A 24,589-nucleotide genomic window follows, 5' to 3' on the forward strand; every position below is an offset into this window, starting at 1 on the left:
AGTGTTTAGTAAATGTTAAATTTTATCATTATTTTGATGTTTTTCCAGCCCTCCAGTGAAATATTAATACCATTTAGATTTAATTATCAAAAAAGGTCATTCATTTATAATGTATTCACAGATTGATTAATTTAAAAAAAGACTTGAAACAAATTATAATAAAAACCCCTATCAATATAATAAAATAGTTTGAAAATGAAATAAAATGTAAATAAAACATAAAATCATTAATTCTATCATTTGTTCAACAAGTATTTATTGAACACATTTTATAGGCCATGCACTGCTCAAGCCACTGGGCATAGAGTAGTGAACAACAATAAATCCCTGCCCTCATGGAATGGACTCTTTATGAAGGGATGTAAACAATAACCAAATAAACATGGAAATATGTATTAAGTCAGCTGGTGATAGGTGCTACTGTGTAAATAAAGCAAGAAAGGGATTAGGTAGCATTATCTTGGGGGCTCTAAATAGGGTAGACAAGGAAAAACTCTCTGATAAAGTAACATTAGTCAGACACCTGGAGAAAGTAAAGGCACTGGTCAGTCCAAGTAGGTAGAATGGCAAATGCCAAGTCCCTGAGATCATGATGTGCTCAGCCTGGGGAGGTCAGCATGGCCAAATACACAGAAGGAAGAGGTCAGAAAGTAGGGGCAGGCTGTGCATGCCTTACAGATGAGTTCAAGAGCTTTGGTTTTTTTATACAAATAAGATGAGAGTAATTAGAGAGTTTTGTGAGAGGAATTACTTGATCTGTAATACATTTTTAAATGATTATTTTTGGCTACCATGTTGGTTACTATAGCTTTGTTAATATAGCTTGAAATCAAAGAGTGGATGCCTCCAGCTTTGTTCTTCTCTTTCAAGGTTGCTTTGGCTATTCAGGGTCTTTTGTGGTTCCACACAAATTTTAGGATTGTTTATTGTATTTCTGTGAGAAATGCCATTGGAACTTTGATAGAGATTACATTAATCTGTAGATTGCTGTGGGTAGTATGGAAATTTTAATATTAACTAATCCAATCCATAAGCATAGAATATCTTTCCATTTATTTGCATCTTCTTCAACTTCTTTGTTCAACGTCTTACAGTTTTCAGTGTACAGGTCTTTCGCGTCCTTGGTTAAGTTTATTCATAGATATTTTATTCTTTTTGATGCAATTGTAAATAGGATTTTTTTCATTTCTCTTTCTGTCAGTTTGTTATTAATGCATAGAAATGCAACAGATTTTTATATATTGATTTTTGTATCCTGCAACTTTACCGAATCAGTTTATTAGTTCAAAGAAAATTTTTAGATAGTCTTTTAGGGTTTTCTACATAAAATATCATGTTATCTGAAAATAGTGACAGTTTTACATCTTCCTTTCCAATTTGGATGCTTTTATTTCTTTATCTTGCCTAATTACTTTGGCTAGGACTTCCAGTACTATACTGAATAAAAGAAGCAAGAATAGGCATCCTATCTTGTTCCTAATCTTAAAGGAAAAGCTTTTAGCTTTTCACTGTTGAATATATCAGTTGTGGGGAGGCTACAATGTTGGGAACATACTTTTAATAGGCATAGAACAGGTGCAGCAAAAGTAGTTAGAAAGCAATTATAATAATACAAACAAGAGATGCTGGTGGTGGTTCAGATAATAATGAGAGGATAATTTTTTATCATCGTGGACAAAACAATAATTTTTATTATCATGATGCAATTTAGTGTACTTGTGTGAAGCAATTGAACTCAACTAAGCTATCCTGTGCAATGGAACATGCTAGGTATTCAGCAGTAAATAAACCATTGCTTACCTTCAAAGCATTTTCTAGTTAGGTATATAGCCATATAGTTATAACACAAGGAAGAATTAAGTAAGTCTAAATAAAGGTCAAAAAGTATCTTGTGGAATCACTTGGACACTGCAATAAGGATGTAACTTGTGAGCTGGGCATGAAGAGGGTGAAGCATTGCCTAGGACAGAGGATTGATCAGGCAGAGGATAAAAGTTAGGTACTTCCATCTGAGAAAATAGTAAGACAAATGCCCAGTATTAGGCAAAAAATTTAATCTCAGCTCAGTTCTTTTAGCCTACCTGGTCTGCTGAGAGACTGCCCCATGCATATGTGGTTCAGAGGTCAGCCAGAGATTAGGCAGAGTTTATATGCAGATTCTGGAACTCCCTCTTTCAGACTCTCTTCTTCCAGATATCTCCTCACTTTCTAGTGGTTTTGTATAATAAGCAGGATTCTAGGATGGCGCCTAAGTTTCCTGGACCATAGTGTACATGCCAAGGATAATCCTCTCCTCTTAAGTGTGGGAAGAACTTATGAATATGACAATAATTATTCCCATAATTTGTTTCCTCATATAGCACAAAGATTATCCTGGGTAGGACTGACCTAACCAGATGACCCCTTTACAAGCAGAGAATTTTTCTCCAGTTGGTTAGAGAAACAGAAGCTGGCCATGTCATGAACTGCTTATATGGGCCATGTTGGAAGTAACCATGGGCGTTGTCTAGAAACTGAGCATCATCCCTAAACAACAGTTGGCAAGAAAATGGGGACCTGAATCATAAAACCACAAGGAAATGAATTATTCCAACTATCACTGAACCTGGAAGAGTCCCCTGAGCCTCAGATGAGAAACACAGCACAAACTGACACCTGATCTTAGTCTGGTGAGACCCTGAGCAAAGGGCCCAGTTAATCAGCACTAGACTCCCGACCCATGGAAACTGGAAGATAATAAATGGTTGTTTTTTGAAACTACTAAATTTGGGGTAATTTCTTATGAAACCCTAGCTAATACATTTGGTTGCCCCGAATTCCATCCTCTAGTTCTTCAAGCAAGCAAACCTGCAGGCCTTCCATCAGATTGTTAATTACTCTCTAAAATGCAGATGGAACCTGTCTTCAGGGTAAATATGGTGAAAAATGAAGAGTTGGGAAACATATCCCATGCCCTTCCTTTCTTCCAAGTGACTGTCCTCCAGAATCTACCTGCTTTTGTTGATTCTCCTGCCTTTGGGTAGCTGTCTTTCACATTTTGCCCAGAGTTTACTGTTGTTATTTGGGGGAGGATTGATCCAATATAAAAGCTACTTGTATGTTCAGATTCTGGACACATTTTGTAGGCAGAATGCATATGATTTGCTAGTGGATTAGCAACAAGAGTATGACAAAGAGGGAAGTCAGAGCTTATCCCATGGGTTTTGCCTCTGCAAGTGAAGGGATGGAGCTGCCGTTTACTACAAAGTAGGGAAGACTATAAATACACGAAATTGCACATGTTAGTTTAGAGTTCAAGGGAAAGTACTGAGCTAGATATAGACATTTGGGAGTTGTTTTTTAAAGCTATGATACTAAATTAAATCCTCAGAAAAATTAACTCTAAATACAGAAGAGAAGAGATCCAAAGACTGAGTCCTGGTACAACACAATATTTAAAAATACACAGAAGTGAAACTAAAAGAGGAGACTGAGAAATAGCAACTGAGAGAGGAGAAAAATAATGAGAAAGTAGTGACCTCAAATCCAATTGAAGAATGTTTTACGGACAAAAGAATGATTATTTGTATTTAATACTATGCCAAGTAAGATGACCATTGAGGCTTAACCTTTGAATTTAGCAAAGAGGAGGTAGGTCTCTGTATCCGTGACAAGAGCAGTTTTAGTAGAATGTTCTAGGGAAAAGCCTGAGTGGGGTGCAGAACAAATGGAAGGAGAATAAAAGACCTCAAATTTAGACAATTCTTTAGAGCAATTTTGGTAAACAGAGAAATGGAATAGCAGCTTGAGGAAGTAGAGTCGAGAGTTTTATTTTGTTTGTTTTTAAGATAGGAGAATTTATAGTATGTCTATATGTTGATGGGATTAAACAAGAGAAAGGGACACTGATGATGCAAAAAATGGAAGGGAGAATTATTGTTAGAGAAACAGAGAAATATCATTGAGTGGATTAACAGGGATAAGATCTAGTACACAGTGAAGGAATTGGCCTCAGAATCGGGCAAAGTTCATCTATAGAATTGGGGGTGAAGACATAAGGGTTTAGACATAGATGGGTGGTCAATGTAGCCCTAGAGATTTGAGGAAAGGGGACAAGGTACAAAATAGCCCATCTGGAGTGTGAAAGATTGAGCTAGAAATACATCATAGGCTCTTTAGGCAGTACAAAGGATCTCAGGTTAAAGGGTAATGATTTTGAATTAAGACCAGTCAAAATGGATTTAATCAAAATTTGGATTTTTCTAATAGGGTACAAAAATGCATGATAGGGCAAGGGAGTTGAAGCTGTGTGGGAGTGATTATGATTGCCAATAAAACCTAAGATAAGTAAGGGAGGAAATGAGGTGAGTAAATGAGAGTGAAATGATGGTTAGATGAACAAAAATATGAAGATAGATTAGATGATAAATGGATGATAGATAAATAGAACAATATTAGCAAAAACATGGTTTTTAAGGCTTAGTCCTATATAGGTGGGGATTTATTTTATTATTCTCCTCTACTTTAGGGTATATTTGAAAATGCTCACAACAAAAAGTTGTTTTTTAAGTCATAAGTTTTTTGTGGTCAAAGACTGTTGGAGTCCACGTTCCAGAAGAACTGAGCTAGAAAGAAAGGAGACAGAGGCCAGACAGTGATCTGATGGAAATGGACCGAGCATGGAGGGGTTGCAGGCGTTGTTAGTAACAGGGCGAAGGGGATAACCAAGGAGCTAAGTGACAGAGGGAAGATGCAGGATAAGATCATTGAGAAAAGATGAAGGAACCCAGAGGTCAGGCCATTGTAGTAAAAGTACTAAGACTATCTGGACAGTGAGCCAGACAGCTAAAATCTTCAAAGAATAAGACTGTGACTCAGTGAAATAGCTTGATAAGCTGGTGGTTTTTAGAGGAGAAACCATTTTGACAGTAAGGAAGACACAGACCTCCTACTCACCCCACCAGCCTATCAACCTAAGGTACAAAAAAAGGTGAGAAAAACCAGCTTCCACTTGAGAGCGCTCTGGGAAAAGCAATGTCCCCAGGGGAGAGCTAGATATTAAGAGAGAAATTGTTCTACTAAGAATCTAAATTAGTTGGTTACTGCACCTGAATGTTAAATTGGCAGTGAACGTTTTATAAAGGGAGAAATGACAGGTTATGCTGTCCTTAAATTCTGATAGAAGGAGGCATGTAAGTTCTTCAAAACATTTTCTAAAATTCTAAGAATTTTCCCATTCATCCATAATCATTTTCATATCCTTAGCAACTAGAACAAAACTTGGAACATAATCAGATTGCAATAAATATTTGTTTAACAAGCTCATATGGCAGAGAGGTTCATAATAGACAATATCTTTAATGGCAGTTTTTGAAGATAAACAGCTTATCTTAGCCCCTAAAATAGGACATAGTCATGAGGTTTCTAATTATCTTAATTTTGAATTTGAGATGGTATTTTCAAAAGTAAAGCTAATTATAAAATTAGCTTTAACAGTGCTTTTTCTACAGACATATTGTACAGTATATTGTAAGGCACTGAGATAGTTAACAGTTTTTAGTATTCACTTTTATTCTTTCATTTTGAAGAGGAAAGCTTGCCATTTAAAAACATGCAAAGCTAATTAAAACTTTTCACTATTTTATTATCTGAATGTAGTTGCAAATTCTGACTTAAAACTCTTATCAGAGGAAAACTCAACATCCCTCCCTGAACAGCAAATGAACATTCAATTAAAACTTCAATGCAAGTGCATTTTAAATAAAAATATACTTTATTGTTAATCTCATTCTTTATAAATGCAAATACCCAATTTTAAAATCCAAGGAGAGTTGCCTTCCTTTTATTCTTTGAGGAAAAAAAGTATTTTCTTTATTTACAGGGAAGGCCTGAATTTTCAGAAGTTGTTACCAAGTTAGAAGAATGCCTCTGCAACATCGAGGTAAGAACATTTGCTTCGGAATTATGTCCATAAAAATGCCTTGAATAACCAAGGATGTTGAGGAATGTAGGTAGGATGGTGTGCTTAAGGGGAAAAAGTAGTTTGAGCATTAACTCCATTCGTATTTTTACCTTATTCATGAAGCTCAAGTGGAGCAGGACTGTATCTATAAGGGAAAAGGGAAATTCAGAGGGAATGTGGGCTCTTCCAACAGATAATCAGGTAGACAAATGGACACAGGCACAGCAGTTTTAAAAAAATCGATATGTGAAAATTTGAGAATATAATAAATGTGTCAGAAGGTAATTATTTAAATCAATTTTTTTCTGTACAAAATTTCCTACATACAGTAATACATAAGTTAAACTATTAAGTGACTGTCCATTGATGTTCAATAAGAAAAGGAAAAATTATCACTAAAATTAATGTATAAATTAATTGGGAGGCATTGCTTTTATACCACACATATGCTGCACAAAGTGATATATGCTGGTAATCAGGCTAATGGAATTTTCTTCCCTTAATATCAAGGAGCTGTTTGCTTTAATTTTCTCTATAATTGCTTTAATTTTCTACACACCTGGTCAGGAGATAGCATTTGAAAATAGGCAAGGGAGCTAAAACATGAGCACTAATTCAAAAATAATAATACATTTGCAAGTGCAAATGAGTGCTCCAGGATGCCACACATATAGGCTCACTGTACACATGCATAGGAAGGGAAGGAACAAAAATGGAGAGGAGGGAACAGCATCAACCTGAAATTGCACAACTAAATCCCAAACTAGAACCAACCAAAGAAAGTTTTCTTCCCTTAAAAAATTCTCAACAAAGTGTCACTGGAACCTAGTCTATAGGAAAAGGTTTCCAGGTCTACAATTGTAGTTTGCAGTGAGTGGCTCTGTCTCATGACTCTTTACTGGAACTTCTAAAAAGGAAGTCTTTTACTTAGAAGAAAACTTCGGTTTTTAGACATAAAACTTCCTTTTCCTTTTCTTCATTCCTGAAACATACAAATGGAGAAAAGTTATATTATATTTAGTGGGGCCACAGCAACAAAAGCAGCTGCTAGAGTCCTTGGGGATGCTGAGAGATGCCTTTAAGGCTTGAATTCTAAGTATCTTCTCACTTTGAAACTTTCTGCTTGACAGGGTATGGATTTCTCCAACCTGGGGGATAAATCCAATTAGATATGAGAGTGCATTCTAGAAACAGGAACAATAGTGGAATCTGCTAAACTAGCTTGTCTTGTTACATTAACCAAACCTCTCAGCACAATCTCTGCTGGTGGAGAAGATGAATAGTATGGGCTATATGCAAAGAACATTTGCTGTGCTGGGTTACACTCATTAATGGGCCAGAATCAGCTTTCAGGGGCATGACTTGTGGAGTTCCATAAGGTTCCATCCTCTCTACTCTTCAACTTCTCAGTCAGTGGTTTAGACCAAAGTCAAGATGGTCAAACTATCATATTTATAGATATAAAAAAGTTGAGAGAGACAGAAAATATTTCAAAGCAGGATTCTAGAATATCTTGGAGAATAAAGTAATAGTATATGTCCAGCAAGAATAAATTTAATGGGAATAAACATAAATCATTCACCACAAAGAAACAATAGTAAAAATATCAAATGTGGAAGATGTGGTTTAAAAGCATCATGAATGTTAATGGATAATAAGCTCTTTGGGAGTTAGAATATGACATACTATCTTACTACTTATCTTAGAATCCTTTGTCTTAGAATAAAAGATGTGATCATTCCTCCCTGTTCTGAGATGGCCAGACACAATAGTATATAGATTTTAGGGAGGAGAAATCAGAATGATGAATGAATTGAATATTGTGTATGTGAGAACCAATCAGAGATAACCAGAAACTCTTGTCCTAGAGAAGAGAAAATTAGGATGAGTCCAACAACTGTTGTTAAACATCTGAAGTACTATCATATGGTGGAGGGATTGGCCTCATTCTCTGTGTGCGAACAGATGGAAATTAAGTGCAGCAATAGATTTGGTTTATTATGAGGACGCCCTTTCTAGTGGTCAGAGCTATCCTAAGGTAAATGAACATATCTGGAAGCAGGGAGCTCCCCATCACTGGAGGTTCCCCACCAACCTGCATAGATGACTTGAAAAGGATATGCAGAAGCGTTTGGAGGTTCATTAAAGAGCATGAAGGTTTGTTTCAACACTGACATCACATGAATCTCAGAGCTTTACTTAGGGATATATTGGCTATTATTAAGAGCCTAGAATTTACATATTTTTTAAACCAAAGTCTACAGTCTACATGTCTTATGAAATTATAATGTCAAAAGAACTATTGTTCTCAGTTTGGTTAGGTAGAGTACATAAACAGCAAGGTTGTCAAAAATCCAAGAAAACTCTTCTGTTTTTCTCTCCCTTTCTCATTTTCTTCCCTTACACTTTTCTACTTTCTAGCTATACTTAACTATTTGTAGCAATTTTTAAATATTCTTTCACAACCCTATTTAGTCCTCATACTTGTCAGATGTTAAAGCATCCTTCATTTTAAAAATGGATGTATTCTTGGAAAAGTGTATAAATCCATTTGATATAAAGGGAATATTTTCATGTAAAGGAAATGATTTTAAGCTACAATTTAAAGGAACTCTGCCATTAATCTTATCGCCCTAGTGCAAAATGTAGAGATTCTTTTACCATTAAAAACTAACCTTCTAAACATCTATTTTTTAAATCTGATTTGAGCCTACTGTGTTTTTTGAAAGACAAGCATAAATTTAGCATAGAACTGGGTCAAAAAAGTAAATTAAACTCGCCAGGTGTTGTTATCAAAGGTCGAAAGGAAAAGCCAGGAGCAAAGTTGAGATGAGTCGAAATTAAACTATGAGAAGTCCTTGACTAGAGAGTCAAAATAATTCCGTATTCTATTCCATGCCCTTAAGCCTGTTGGATTTATGAGACAGTTGAAACTGCCCTTCCTTCACTCAGCTGATGTCTCCTGCATCAAGTAACAGCAGCGGGTCTCTCTCGCCTTCCTCTTCCTCCGACTGCCTGGTGAGCCGGGGAGGGCCTGGCCGGAGCCACGTGGCAGCTTTACGGAGTCGCTTTGAATTGGAATATGCGCTAAATGCAAGGTCCTGTGCTCCCTGGTCCCAAAGGTAAGCGGTAGTCTATGCAACACTCCCTCAGTGAAGTCAGATTCCAGAGTCTCATCAAGGTCGTCTCTGCATTTGATTAGCATCAACAGGGGATGTATTGCCGCTGTCACAAACTTTGAAAGAGGAGTTCTGAGTACATTTTCCTTATTATGACCAAAAATTAGAAATTTTATTATTTATTAGTTTAGGTTCTTTAAGTTTCAAATAATAGCAACTAACTCATTTAAGCAAGAATTGTCTAGCTACAGCAACAACAAAAGATTTATTGAGAGTATTCTGGGGTTATCTTGTGGAATCTAAGGAAGAATTCCTTGTGTGGGAACCAAGAAACAGCTTGGCAGATCTGAGCACCACAAGTGCAGTGTTCTGAGAATTGCCATATGACCCAGTAGTTCCAAAAGAATTGAAAACAGGCACTCAAACACTTGTACTCAAATGTTTATAGCAGCACTATTCACAATAGCCAAAAGGTACAAACTGCCCAAATATCCATCAGCAGATTAATAGATAAACAGATGTGATAGCTATACAATAGAATATTATTCAGACATAAAAAGGAATGGTGCACTGGTATGATACATGCTATAACACAAATGAACCCTGAAAACATGATAATTGAAAGCAGCCAGGCACAATGGTCACATATTGCATGACCCTGTTTATGTGCATATCCAGAATAGGTGTATTAGTCAGCTCAGGCTGCTATAACAAAATACCATAGACTGGATGGATTACCAAAAAAAAATTTACACTCTCACAGTGGAGGCTGGAAGTCCTGGGGTTGTGTGGAAGCATGGTCGGGTTCTGGCGGGATTACAGATGGCCATTTTCTGGCTTACAGCTGGCTACCTTCTCACTGAATCCTATCACAGCAGAGAGAGCTCTGGCATCTTTTTGTCTCTTTATAAGGGCACCCATTCTATCAAATCAGGCTTCAGTTTTCTGATCTCATTTAACCTTAACCACCTCCTTAAAAGCTTCATTACTATAAACATAGCTGCTAAGGGCCTCTTCTGGATGGCAAGCAGAAAAGGCGGTTTCTGTGACCTCAGTGGCTACCCTAGAAGTATGTACTGCAAACCCGTGGGAAATAAGGAAAGAGTGGCTTAAAAATCTCTGCCATGTCACATGAGTTCCAGAGTATTTGCACATGAGCCTTACACGTGTGCATTCACACAGTTATATAGGCATGCACACTCACACACTCTACAATCAGAGTAAAAATTGTTATCTTGAGTGTGGAGAAAGATTATCTAGAGTTAACAAGGATCTTATACCATCTACAAATCGCTACTGTTGCCGTTTTAGCTGTCATAATCATATTCCTGATCTGACAGAAGAGTTGCAGCTGTAACTATGAAGAGATGGGAATCTGAATCATGAAAACTTTAATCTACAGAATGTCATGAAATTAAGTAACAGCAAGTTTGATTGATAACCAAGCAAACTGGACACAGTTCTTTATTGGATTCCAGTCTCACGTAATTTCACAAGAGGCCTATAGGCCAAAGATTAGATTAGGTTCAGTCACAGCATTGTCTTCTAGTTCCATCTGCTCTTCTCATTCTTTACTTGGAGTTTCAAAATTAATTCTCTGAACAGTAAGATTTTGATTTTCCCTGACAAACCTGACAGGCCCATGGTTTGCCCTCTTGAGGCAGAGGTTAAGAGGATGAACTGTGGAGTCAGACAGATCTGAGGTTCAACCTCGCCTTTGCTATTTTCCAGCTCAGTGACTTTGGGCCAGTTACCGAAGTCTAGATGTAAAATACAAATAATAATACCAATTATCAGGATTGTTACTGGGAGAGGGAGTACTGTTACAGGAGTGAGTGAGTGACTGAAAGATGCCAACAGACCCAAGCAAAGGATGCAAGTCTCTACAATGTGGGTCAGTCACATATCTCACAGTACACAGCTACACAGCATGGGAGCTCAGTGGCTCTCCTGATTGGGAGAGTTGGAGGAGGAGGGCATACAGCTTCCCTGGCCTTCAAGAATCCATAGAGGTACACACTACTCATAAAACTGCCTGAATGCAGAGGGAAAACCCATCAGGTTTTTTGAAATGCTTCCTATGATAGTCTCATAAGGTTTATACACTCCTCATCCTTAATGACTGTTATGGAGCTCCTATAAGTGTTTTTCTATCTACTACTTTCAAGTTTCTCTTAACAACATAGTATACCCTGAGTATTTGCTGTGAGACTACATTGAAGGTCAGTTTCCTAGTTGTATCATCCCTCCAGCAAGCTCAATCTTTGCTTGAAATCAACTCCAGAAATAGGTAAAGCATTTAACTAAGCTGCAAGATGCACCAATATAGGAATTATGTCTATTTATTTATAACTATATCTCTAGTATCTAGCAGTATGACTGGCTAGAATTAAATGCAATTACATATTTGTTTCACAGAGATAAGGAATTGGATACACTGGCTCAATATATCATAATTATTATTAGTTTGGAGCATAATCAGTGAATAAGCTTTCATGATTTTCTCCAGTCTTTCCATTTAAATGGCTATCACTATTGAGCATTTCTGCTTGCTGGGCACTATTTTAAACATTTTGAATAGTCATCTAAGTAAGTCTTAGGAAGTAGGTACTTCAATTTTTATAGGTGAGAAAACTGAGGCTCAGAAAAGGTAAGTAACTTCCCTAAATTTGTGGAGGCAGAGCTGAAGTTCTCACCCAGGACTCTCCTATGCTTTCCGAATTTGCTGGCATGAAAGGTGGCACTTTTCAGAAGCTTAATACATTTTGCCAATACTTGTATTTGCTGGACTTCTTCCAGTTTCTTCTGGAAGTCGGTCAGGGAAAGAATTCAGCTACTCCTCCCAAGCCTGCCTTTTCAGCTTGTATATACGAGGGCAGAGCAAGTGAGACCAGAGAACAATGGGATCTAAAAGCCAAAGAGCCCGAGGATACAGGAAGAGAAGGACTAACTCCAGCAGGCTGAGTTTAACAGCCTGGAGACAGTGGCTCTCAATATTGGTTACACATTAGAATCATCTGGGGAACTTTTATAAATACCAGTGCCCAGGACTAGTTAAGCCAAAATCCATGCGGGTGGCATGCAGACATCAGAATCTTTTGAAGTTTTGCAGGTGATCCCAATATATATCCAAGTATGAGAAGCATGCTAGAAGAGAATGCTACAGTATTAACCTGCCAGTCACCTGTGGGAAGGGGCTGCAACTGAGGGGATAAAGGGAAGAGGAAAGTGAGAACAAAGGTGAAACAGCAGCTGTGGCCAGAGGAGACCATTTGAAAGCTGGCTACCTATGTAGTCTCTCCCAAAAGTCCTCACAAAGCACTAGGAACATCTGGTCTGAGAGGCAGCCTAATTAACTCATTAAAATCACACATGGTATAATTTTTAGCCTGGCATCATGCTTTTAACCAACAGGTGAGATATTTGACCTGTAGTCCTGACTAATGTATATTCTCGATTCTGGACCTCAGAGCCTTCAACAAGGTCTTAAAAATGGACATTTATTTTTCAATTTTTATTATGAGGTTTACAGTCTGTAGTTTTGTAATGCTTGACATGATGGGGGACTTGGGGGTGACTTGTTTGCATCTTTGTTCTTAATTATTATTATTTTCCTTCATAAAATAAATGCCAAGATTGGACATTGTGTGAGATATTTTCTCCACAGCTAACAGAAATTCACTAATTCCTGTTGAAGCCACAAATTGATGAAATCTGAGATTGAGGAAGGCGGTCCTGAAGTTCTCTGTCTTTTAAAATATTTTGTGTCTCTAGATATATTTGGAAAACTAAGCATGTGGCACTTGCTCCTCCCACAGGGTATGAAATTTCTCCCATCTTGTACATGGATTACATCATGTAAATTTAGAAATGACAGAGTGATACACAACCTTTCAGATGCGAAAACCAATTAGTGTTTGTGTGGGGCTGGGCTCTGAGAATAGAAAGTTACGACCTAGTTAGCTGTCCAGGAGAAGAAAACCAGAGATCCAGAGATTGAAACTGTAAAACAGATACATTTGGAATTAATTTTTCACATTACAAAAGGGTCCATCAAAGGATTCCTTTAAATAGAAAGCTTGCCTAGTGCACTTAAAATGCAATTTAACTTAACAAAAGTTAAATCTAAGTTACAAAATTTTAATTTACATATATAGTTTTTCTGGAATGCAGCAATTGTGTAAGGTGTTAGCACCATGAGACTGATGTTTCTAAGAGTGATAAAAAGCATCAGGAGGCAATCGTGTCCATTTGTGGAATGGGATATTTATCAAGTAACAGCAGCAGCGTCCACTCCTTATCACTGAAGGTCAAATACTCTCTTTTTTAATCCACCACCTCTCCTAAATGCCTCTTTGTACTGAAACTGCCCTTAGACTCTTGAAATGTTCTCTTTTCTTTCAATCCCTTCCTCATCCCCAATTAATTTCTCTTGCCAGCTAACCACAGTCAGCAGTTTCAACACTGTGCTTATAACCACTTTAAACTCTTCCCCCCTTGCTTCTCTGTTCTTTCTGAGTTTTCTTGAGAGTTTATACAACCCATAACTCCAACTCTTGATCTCTCTCTCTCATGCATATACACACAGTACACACATACACATATACATGCATGCACACACAGTTGGCTGCCAGTCCATATGCCCAACCTTTTCCATTCTGCTTCCTCTGTAAAGCTTTAACTTCTCCTCATTCCAGCTTCCCTTATCCACTTAACCCTCCACTGCCAGCATAAACTTCCATCTGTAGAACACCAGTTATACATATCATTACCCTACTTTAAAACCATCAATAATTCTCCATTGCCTTTAAACTTCAGTGAAATTATGTCATCCTGGAATCCAAAATGATCAATGACACACATTTCCAGTTTACCTCCCACAGAACATCATGTGTTCCAGAGGTTCTAAACAGAGAGTGACACTGTTACTCCTCTTCTCAAACGCATTTTAGGGTGTTTGGGACTGCAGAGATGCACTTTTTGATCATCCCAATAACTAAGGAGGAGCTACTAACATTTAGTGGGCTGGAGCCAGTGTTAACTTTCTACAATGTTCTGGACATTCTCACAAAATAAAGAATTGTCCTACACAAAATAGAATAGCATCCCTGATGGCACAGACTGTGGACAAACTAGATGTCCTATTCTTTCCCATACATACCCTGTTTAACCTATTGGCAACCTCACCCTGTATCCTTGCTATTTTTTAACCCTGACATCCCCCCAATCTTTTCAAAATATCCATCAGCTTTCAGTAATACCTCAATCAGTGTAACTACTGTATTGTAAGGGAGCCTTTCTGGGGCTATTGTATTCCCACCTATACCTTAACAAAATCCACAGCACTCTGTGCCACTTTATACATTTAGATTATTTTGTCTGACATTTTAACTATTTACATATTATTATTTTTTATTCCCCCTTAGCTCACAAGTATTTTAAGGACAGAAATTGTCTTCTCTTTTGTTTTTACTCAGGTGTCTACAATATTTCCTTTATAATTTAGCTGTATGTGGTAAATACTAAATATCTTCATTTAAACAAGTTAGGGTAAACAAGTTCAGATATGTTCTTGTCCAAAAATAATGAAGCACCGGATAATTCAAACTTCTTCCACCATGAGGGAATTCAATGACCACCTATTTCTTTTCATTAAAGGGAAGGATAGAATGTAGGTACCTGAAATGATGAGGACAAAAGTAACTGACATTCATTCCCAGAGTGTTTGAAAAAGGAGGTGTTGGTTTCAGTTAAGGTAGTTAAGAAAGCTTTCATTTAAGAGGCAGGTAATGGAGATGTAGCCCAGGTATAAAGAGAACTGGATGAACAAACATGAAATAATGACCATAAATTTTATTTTCCTTCCTCTCTAAAAAGAATAGGCAAACCTTTCCCAACTGATCTGTAATAGTAGTATCAAGGGTATATATTTAGGTAGGTCTGTTTTCAGTTTTCCTATTCTGTTCCATTAGGGTATTTGTTTATCCCTGTCAATAATACACAATTTAAATTACAGTAGCTTATTAAACGTCTTGATATCTGCTAGGGCATGTCTGATCTTGGCTATTCTTGATTACTCTTGACTTTTTACTCTTCCATATAAACTTTATAATCAGCTTTCATTTTCAATGAAAAAAAGATTTTGATTATAGATATTTTAAACCTATGATCAATATGGGAAGTTCTGATGTCTTTATGATATTGAGTCTCTCCCTTCCCATAAACATAGTATATTTTAACATTTATTTAGATGTTCTTTAATATATTTTAATCAGATTTTATAATCTCTGTGAAATTCTTACACAGCTTTTGTCATATTGGTTGTTAACATTAATTGTGATTGCTGAAATAATTTGAATTCATTATCATGATATTATTTTATTCCCTCTAGTTTTTTTTTTTTCTCACTCTATCTTTTTTGTTTGTTTTCCTTTGGATTACTTGAATATGCACTGGGTTTTTCTATTTTTTAATGGCACCCTAGAAATTTTAACATATCATTTAACTCAACAGATTTTATATCTAATATATTTGACCTACTCTCAAATAAAAGATCTTAGAGCATTTTAGTTACAAACCATTCCTCTTAAATTATGACATTTCTGTCCATAATTTTAGTTTCATCATAACTTTTAAAATTCCAGCTTAGATATTATTATGTTGCTTTATACAGTTATGGTTTATTTGGACTCATATTTACTGTCTCATTGTCAATTATGCTTGCATTTCACATTTTCCTCCTAAGATCATTTTCCTTTTACTCAAATATATCTTTAAAAATTCCTTTAACATGATTGTTAGAAGTAAACATCTGAGAACACCTTTATTTGCCTCTTTCTTGAAAGATATTTTAGTGGATATGGGATTTGAGGTGTTCAGTTACTTGTCCCCCTGCACCTTCAAGATGCATTCCACATGTTTCTGACTTAGTTGCTCTTACAATTTCATCTGTGAATCTAATTATCATTTCTTTTCATTTCAATCCGCCTTTTCTAATTCTTATTAAAACATTCCTTTTTCTTTGGTATCCTACAATTTAACTATGTTTTGCATAGTGGCGGATATAATTTATTGATCTTGCTTTGAATTTGTTGGGTGTTCAGAATCTAAGGATTGGCATCTTTCATACATTCTGGTTAATTCTCAGCCAGTTCTTTTCTAATATCTCTTTACCCCATCTTTATTCCCTCTTTTAAGGACTCCAGAAGAATTTTAGAACATCTCTTTCTATTTCCTACATTTGTCAATCTCTTTTTTTCTTCTTAATTTCTCTTAATTTGGCTTTCTCTATACTGCTTTCTGGTAATTTCTTCAAATCTGTCTTCCAGTTCAAATATTCTCTCAGTAGATGGATCTAATATGTTGTTCTGTTTATTGCATTTCTACTTCAATTATTTCTAATTCCTATTCCATCTCTACAAGTTGCAATTTTTATTTTGCAATTTGACTGGACTGTTTTGAAAATCTCTTTGTAAGTCCAGTGGGAAAATCCTGGAGTAAAGTACCTGTGAAAGCGAAATCAGTTAAAGGGAGAAAGAAATAGAGTGGGAGAAACCTTTTTATTTCTTACAAGCAGTCATCCCACGTCTCTTCCAACCCAGCTGCAGAAGAAGAGACCCCACCCAACCTCTCCAGTCCAGATATGCCCTTGCTGGCCCTTGTAATCACCTGTTGATATGGAGATGGACTACTGCTCTCTACCCCTTGGGACAACTCTTGATATGGAGATGCTCTAAGGCCAGGCAAGAGATTCTGGAAATATTGCAATCTTACCCACACTCTTGCTCCTTCTACATGCTTTTAATTGATCCTTTCAGTTCTTTAAACATATATTTTATGTTCTATATCTGAATATATGATACTTTGTAGTCTTTGTAGGTCCAATTATATAGTTTCTTGTTTTTGCTAATTCTTGCTCTGGTTTCATAATGTATTTGGAGGGTTGTGAATCTACTGTGTGCTCATGTTCCACAGGAACTTCACCTCTGGCAATTTTTTGGCCTTTGTTGGTGTGGGTTACTTCACAGATGATTTGTTTTTTTGCTCTTGCTGATCATCTAGGGACCCTAACCCCTCAGGACTGCACTAAAACTTCAACTTGGAGTTTTTCATAGAATACATGTAGTTATATTTCTGTTCCAAAACTTAAATCTTTGTGTGCTTGTGTTTGAAAATTTTCAGGGTAAATATTTCATTTTCTCATTTTTTTCACTGTACCTGGAGCCAAGGATGAAATAGGGCACTTATCTTCTGCATTGCCCTATATAAAGTAGATTTTATCTTTCCTGGTTCACTCTGGGGTTGTCCTCTGAGGATTTTAGCTTTGTGCTGGTATTTTTTTACCTGACCTCCCACATTGCTTCGAGCCACACTGTGTTTCCTGCATGTGGTCCAACGCAATTGAAGTTTTAGACCAATGAGAATCAACATGAGAGTTTCTTAACAGCAATTACATCACTTACACTTACACTTTTAGCCAGTCATTTGCTTTTTCATTGGCATCCACACTGAACTGTAAAAAACATAAGGACAGGAACTTCTTTCCATTTTGATTCCATATCTCCAATATTTAGATAGGTGTCTGGCACATGGTAGGTGCTAAATACCTATTTGTGGAATGAATGAATGATAATGATAGGGCCTCACAAACATTATGCCATTTAATCTTCATAACAATATTGTTAAGTAGGTCTCACAGTTTCCATTTTTCAGATAAACCAGAGACTCAAATGTATGATTTAGGTAATTTGTATGAAACTATATCGTGAGAAGATGGTAGTTAATAATTGAATCTGGGCCTGTCTGGTAGGGTTTCCATTACACTCTGCTGTCTCTAGAAACTAAGGTTGGCCAACATGTGGGAATCATCTTTAAGAAGCAGACATTTCTAACTTCTGTTTTGGGCTTTGAGTGTAGCAGGGATGTCAGCCAGGAGCTATCCAGAGTGCTGAACTGCCTCCCTCTGAAACTCTGCCAGGTCCAGTAAAATATAACACACTCTCAGTCTATGGCCAATACAGCCTTTGATTGGAGGGAAATTTTCCCTTCTCACCCTGACAACCTCTGATACTAGCCTCCTCACCTTAGCTTAGGCATGCTCCTGGCAGATCTTTACAATCAGCTGCCTGTACTCATATAGACTTAATCTGAACACACCAAACCCCTGTCTGCTGTCTCATTCACCAGCATGCCATGGCCTAACCCTGTCCCCTTTATCTCCTTTAATCATGTCTCTGGAAACCAGCCTGACTCCCTGGTCACATTTCTAAAGCAGCTGATTTATGTTCTGATTGGGTTCTAAAACCCAATCAGAACATAAAAAAGGACAAACTCTTTCCTTCTAGACATTTTGGGGACAAATTTTGAGGAAAATTTTACTTTAGTATGATTTATTTATTGAATTAAGCACATTATAGAACTAGGCCTTTTTTTCCCATTTCCTCATTAAATATATTGTCTACTACAGTAGTCAATTACATTTACTGTACTTTTTTAAGAGAATCTTTTGCCTGACATTTTGGAGCAACAAATAGCCTGACTATCTAACAATTGGGGTTTCATGAGTTTTTCAGTCCTGGAAATGAAGAGAAATGCTGCCCTTTCTCACTCATAAATGCAAGCCCAAAATCTTTTAGCTGATTCTACCTGGAAATAATTTTAAGATGTAGAAAATTTAAGGAAACAGTAAAAAGCTATCTTTGGCTTTCTGAATTAATTCGTACTAAAGATGGTTGATTTAAAATATGAAGTCTATAGAATTTATGGAAGATCTCACTGCATATCAGAGCAGCACATGCATATCTCAGTTTCACTTCAGCAACGTCTTCTGAGCTTGTAGAAGGAATCGCCTTACTAACTCGATTGGCCTATGTTCTATTGTATAATGAGGAGAGTAAGACCTTGCTTGCCTAATCTTGGGACAAGACAGCTTTTTCCCTCAGGATCGTTATCACCTCTGGATGTGTATTTTTGTGACACTCACTTGGTGAATGAAGGTTAGTTATCAAGCTCATTAAGGGTTTGCACTGGAAAAATAGGAAAGCCAAAGAGAGCCGCCGGATCTGAGGAAGTGCCATGCCTGTCTGTTACCTTGTATCTCTTTGTTTGTAAGCTCATATCTTCTTGAGGTGCCCATAAATTTTCCTAATTAACAAAAGCAGAAAGTTTCTTAATGTCATCAGGTTTGGGTCTGCAAGAGAAAATATGTAGCCATTCACATTGGTGGGAGGGTGTGAGAGTCCTGGTATACTTCTTCATAATGTCCCTGAAAGTCATCTGATAGGGAAGGAAAGTTAAAGACAACAGAGAGGGGTCTTGCAGGAATTCAAAACTATTTTCACTAAGGTACAACAAAATAAGCATAGTTATCTCTTCATATGTACATAAAACGTCTACACCACAGCACAGCCCTAGATGCTATATGCAGAAAGCCCTCTAGTGAAGTAAGCAAACAATTCCCAAATGCACACATACATGCAAAAAGTGAAAAAGGAAGACTATAAATTGATTGCTCGTGCCCTCTGCATTTCATGCTGCTGATATTCCACAAATTGTCAGAATTGGAAATAGTCTGTGCTGAAATGCCAGAGGGCTGCACTGGGCTCTTCCTTTCAGCTGATGTGGACCTAGCGCAGTCAATCGTGTTGGTTCTTTTCTGGTTGCTTGCTCTCTGGCGCCATCTAGCAATCAGTTGAGAAACCACGGCGAGGTGATGTACTGAGAGGCTTAGAGATTTTATTCTGAACAAAGGCATTCAGCCTTAAAGTTAGGAGTACGTGAAAAATAACAATCCTTCCTTTAGTTCCTTGACTTTTAAAACCACCCTGAGTCTGAAACATCCTTTCTCCATGAAAAATGTAAAAGAAAGGACATCAAAATACTCAGTTCAGAAGAGGAAGGGATGGAAAATTGGAAATTATTAAAAGTGAAGATATGAGAAGAGCCATATGTGTGTAAAACTGGCACCGTTTTTGTAAGCTTTAAGGACGTGAGTTTATTGTCAAGCATAAAAGATTTGCATAAAAGAATGAGCGAGTGACATATTTAGGTTACGACATATGCACTTAAGAGAGAGAATGAGATGCAGCTCTCGTGCCGGCTATTCTGATGCTGTAATTTTGTGTTCTTTTCTGTCCTTCTGTAGTGCTTGTTAGCAACCCAAAATGGGCTCCCTTGTAACCCAGAGGGCAAGGCAGAGTGCACTTCCCTCTTCCAGCGTCTTGTAATACTAATGAACTAATTCCCAGCCACGTGAAGGGAACCTGCAAAGATCCGCCAAAGGCAAACAGCTAAATAAATGGTGACAGATTTCTCAGTTTTCAATTAGATGAAATGACATATTGGGACAACGAATAGCCTGACTTTCAAATGATGAGAGTTTTATGAGTTTTTTCATTCCTGGAAATGAACAGAAACCCTGGCCATTTCTCCATGCATAACCCCAAACGAGGGCCTAGATCTTCTTACATACATCAAAGCACATAGATCCTGCCTTTGGTGATGACACTTATGTGCAACTGACAGTAAGACTGGGTCCCAAAATGCTGCTTTCGAGACTGTTTCTGCTCTACCGAAATGTCTGACAGGACACAGCACAGGGACCAAAGAGAACAACTGGCCTCATTAAATCTGTACAGGCAGCACCAAGCGTTGTTCAGTCGCCGTGACTCCCGCTCTGGCCCCGCCCTGCTCCCTCCTGACTCCAGTGTTTGCGCTGCGAATCTCCTGCTAGCATGGCAACTGTTGCTATGTTTGCAGTAATAAGAAGTGGGTGATGCTCGTGTCTCTGTAATGATTCAGATACAAGAGCAATGATTTCTAAATAGATTTCTGAAGCAGCCCTTACAATGGCCCTGCACAGTTTAACAGGTTTAATTCCTCCTAGATCTTTCTTCTTCTCACCTCCAGCACCTTCCATGTGGACTAAATCTAATCCTCATATAATGCAAAAATAGTGGCATCCTTCCTTTGGCTTGGTAGTATTTGAAACAGGAAGTTTCTTTTAAAGGGGACATTTCACAAATCATTGTTTCTTACTATCTCCTTGGAAACTGAGATTGAGTTTTTCCTGGTATAGGTAAGTGACTAACACAGCCTGAAAAAACTCACGGGCCCAGGGAAAACAAAATAATTCCTGTATTAACCAAAATGGAATGAGAAGCATCCATCATTAATATCTGTGATATTAACTGAGCATTTTCTATTAATGAGCAGATGTTTTTTAGAGGCCTCAGTTGCAAAGAAGTACAAAAAATTCATTAATGAATATATATTTCCCTTCCTGAATCCTCTTTCAAAGAGACAGTGAAATAAATGAAATCCTTTTTGTTTGGCCTTAATCAGGCGCCTGTTTGATAACCCAGATCAGCAGCACTGTACATGTCACTGGATGCTAACACAGCCTGGGTCCTAGTGGAGATATGATTAAAGTAAGGTCACGTGCACTGATGGCAACATTGACCTGGCCAGGAAAGGAAAAGAGAGGATAGCACATTACAGTTTTGACCACTTACTGTGTTCCAGACACTATTGTGCATTTTTTTGTAATCAGTCATATCATTGATTTATCACAACCCTCTACAAGGTAGGAGTTATTCATCAGTATTCTACAAATGAGAACACTGGGGCACAGAAAGGATAAATAACCTTCCCGGTGTTTTGCAGCTAGTAAACAGCATGACCAAGATTGAGACTGGATCACTCTGACTCAGAAGCTCATGCTCTTTTCCATACTTGCTGAGCTCAGAGAGACAGAGAGAGAGCTGCTGTTAGACAAATCAGCTGTGGTGCACAGGCACATCCCTTCCTGCCCTGAGTTTCAGGATTCTCATCTACTCTGAGGCATGGGAACTGGACCTTTGCTACTCAAGGTGAGGTCCATGGACCAGAGCTTCAGCAACACCTAGGAGCTTGTTAGAATTTCAGAGACGAGACCCAACCCCACACAGTCCTACTGAATCACAATCTGTATTCTAACAAGATTTTAACAGGTGACTTGTAAGTATACATTAAATTTAAGAAGCACAGGACTTGCCAATCTCTGTGGGCACTTCTAGCTCTAGTATATACAGAATATTGTTACCCTTATCTCTCTATGTTTCTAGATCCTACTCCTCCTCAAAGGTCATCCCCACAAGCATTCCTATCTGATCCTTACACCTGATGGAAAGAGTTTTCTCTCTTCTAAGAAAAATGTCAGTGCCTTAATTCACTTGCCTCTTTCTACTTAGTATTATGTCTTTGTTGTGTAAGTTCCTTGTGTGGGAAGACCCATCCATATGAAATAATTTTATACCTGCAATACCAGCTGGCATAATACATTACACTAAAGAAACTATGTTGGAAGAAATGTTAAATGAGTCATTATCCTAATTTGGTTAAGATTATCAAATAGTGCTCTGATTACAAGATCCCCACATTATCCATTATGAGTATTTCAAGGCAAGCACACTCCAAGAGTTCTTTAAATATGGGTTCAAAGAAGCTTGCAAATAGCCTACCTAAGATCAATTTTCAGACTTCCTGACCCTGCGTCAGCTTTTTTAGAACACAAAGACATGAAAGATTCAATTAAGACCAAGCTCAACTTTAAAATCCTCTCTTCCAGGAAGTCTCCCTGGATGCCCTCAACTGGTTAGATATGATTATGTTTGTTGCCACCTTATCCTGTGCATATCCCATCAAAGCATAGAAACTGTCCATATTATAATCATTATAGTTATGCCAACTGCGCCTCTACACACATACATACACACACACACACACACACACACACACACACACACACACACACACACACACTCTACATTCTTTGAAGTCAGGAATTGTGTCCTTCATCTTCACATTTTTAATACTTATCACAATGCTTGGCACCTGGTAAGTGGTAGGTATATGTATCTTGAATGAATGGATGAATGGCTCAGTCTATAAAATTTTTTGACTCAAAGTCTCTGTTTTTCACAACATTAGAGTTCACTGACACCAGGGACATGGAGGAGCACAGTTCTGTGGTGATACTTAACAAGTACTTGGTTCTTGGCATTCCTCACCAATATAGCACTTTAATTTAGTGTCACATGACCAGTCATCCAGGCATTTGAACCCTGAGACTTAGGAACTCAAGTGCCGTCAGGATACCCAAGGCTGAAAATTGAAATAGTATTTGTCTGGAAAATAGACTCCAAATGTATTTATAATACAGTGTGATACATGCAGTAAAGGGCAGGTGAGTTTTGGTCATACAAACACAAAAGGAGGTACTATTGAGAGTGGGGAGAGACAGGCCATTGGCCTTGAGGTGTGTCCAGCAGTTCACACATTTGTCCTCCTTTGGGGAGGAAGAACACTAGCTGTGGATGGCCAGGCAATGAACTCATACTTTGGAGGAGATGCACTGAAAACATGGAATGGAAGGTAAGGAAGTGGCACATGGTATAAATATGAGCAGAGCTGATGGGGAAAGTTATAAACAGAGAAGTGTCCCCAAGTGCACATAATTGCCTGACCTTATCTCCCAGAATGGTCTACTCTCTAGAAGGATCTTATGCTTTTACTTTCTATATATCTAAAAGGAAAATCTGGATGATTATTTAATGATGAAACTTCCCCCCTAAGCTGAAAAATGGCTTTGTTGGAAAGGAGATGCCTCTGGATCTGACCTCTAATATCTTGGACCTGGGCAGCCAGCCCTTTCCTATACTTCCAAAAGGGAAAGAGAAAAGTCCTCAGGACCTTCAGATTTGCCTCCCCTCAAGAGAGTGTCAGAGCAAGGAATAGAAACTGGGAAGGGAGAGAGATCATGTTCTTTCTTACCCACTCAGTACATCATTAGTCACCTAATACCTAATTGGTTAGCTTCAGCTAACACTAATGTATCCGGTAGGGAAGCTTTCAGGTGAAAGTAACAGAAAACTCAATTACAGTTGTTTAACAAAATAGGACCTTGTTTTTCACACATAACAAGAAGTCTGGAAGGAGATAGCAGGAGCTATGATTCTGCTGCTTATCAGGCCATAGAAGACCCAGGCTCATTTTTTTTTTCTTTGCCACCTTCAGAATATTAGTCTGTCTTTCTCATGTTTGTACCTACATGGTCACAAAATGACTGCAGCAGCTCCAGGCATCTTGTCTTCATTTAAAGCACACACCAGGGGCTAATGTGTACCAGCATGTTTTTTTGTCCTATATCCCTTTAGCAGGAAGTTGGAAGCCTTCTTAGAATACTGACAGTGAGTTAATGGTCAGAACTGGCCCAAGGCCATTGTCCTACAGAAGAGATGCTCAGGAGAAAGGGAATGATTTGCTGATAACAGAGTGGGAGTTGGTGTGCTACACTGGAAAAGAGCATGCATCTTGGAGCCAGAGGTATCTGTGTTCAGATCCCAGCTCTGCCTCCTAAAAACAGTGTGGAGTTGGGCTTGTGTTTACTAAAATAGGTATCATGGTATCACCTTGTCTGGTTTTTGCAAGGATTGGAGAAAATACATATAAAACACTTTATATCATCCCTAGGAAGTTTGTGCTGTTTTAT

At 37.8% G+C, this 24,589-nt stretch overlaps 1 protein-coding gene across 2 annotated transcripts in view; it reads left to right on the forward strand.

Moving 5' to 3' along the window:
- The window catches only part of TNNI3K (TNNI3 interacting kinase), a 336,780-nt gene that overhangs the window by 281,700 nt on the left and 30,491 nt on the right, over nucleotides 1-24,589 (forward strand). For both annotated transcript variants that reach the window (XM_036890223.2, XM_036890222.2), the window contains 2 exons: nucleotides 5,861-5,920; nucleotides 8,894-9,063. In XM_036890223.2, coding sequence (XP_036746118.2) covers nucleotides 5,861-5,920; nucleotides 8,894-9,063 — 230 coding nt within the window. The remainder of the gene's footprint in view (nucleotides 1-5,860; nucleotides 5,921-8,893; nucleotides 9,064-24,589) is intronic.

The sequence above is a fragment of the Manis pentadactyla genome, chromosome 4 (assembly GCF_030020395.1).
Source record: "Manis pentadactyla isolate mManPen7 chromosome 4, mManPen7.hap1, whole genome shotgun sequence".
NCBI lineage: Eukaryota > Metazoa > Chordata > Mammalia > Pholidota > Manidae > Manis > Manis pentadactyla.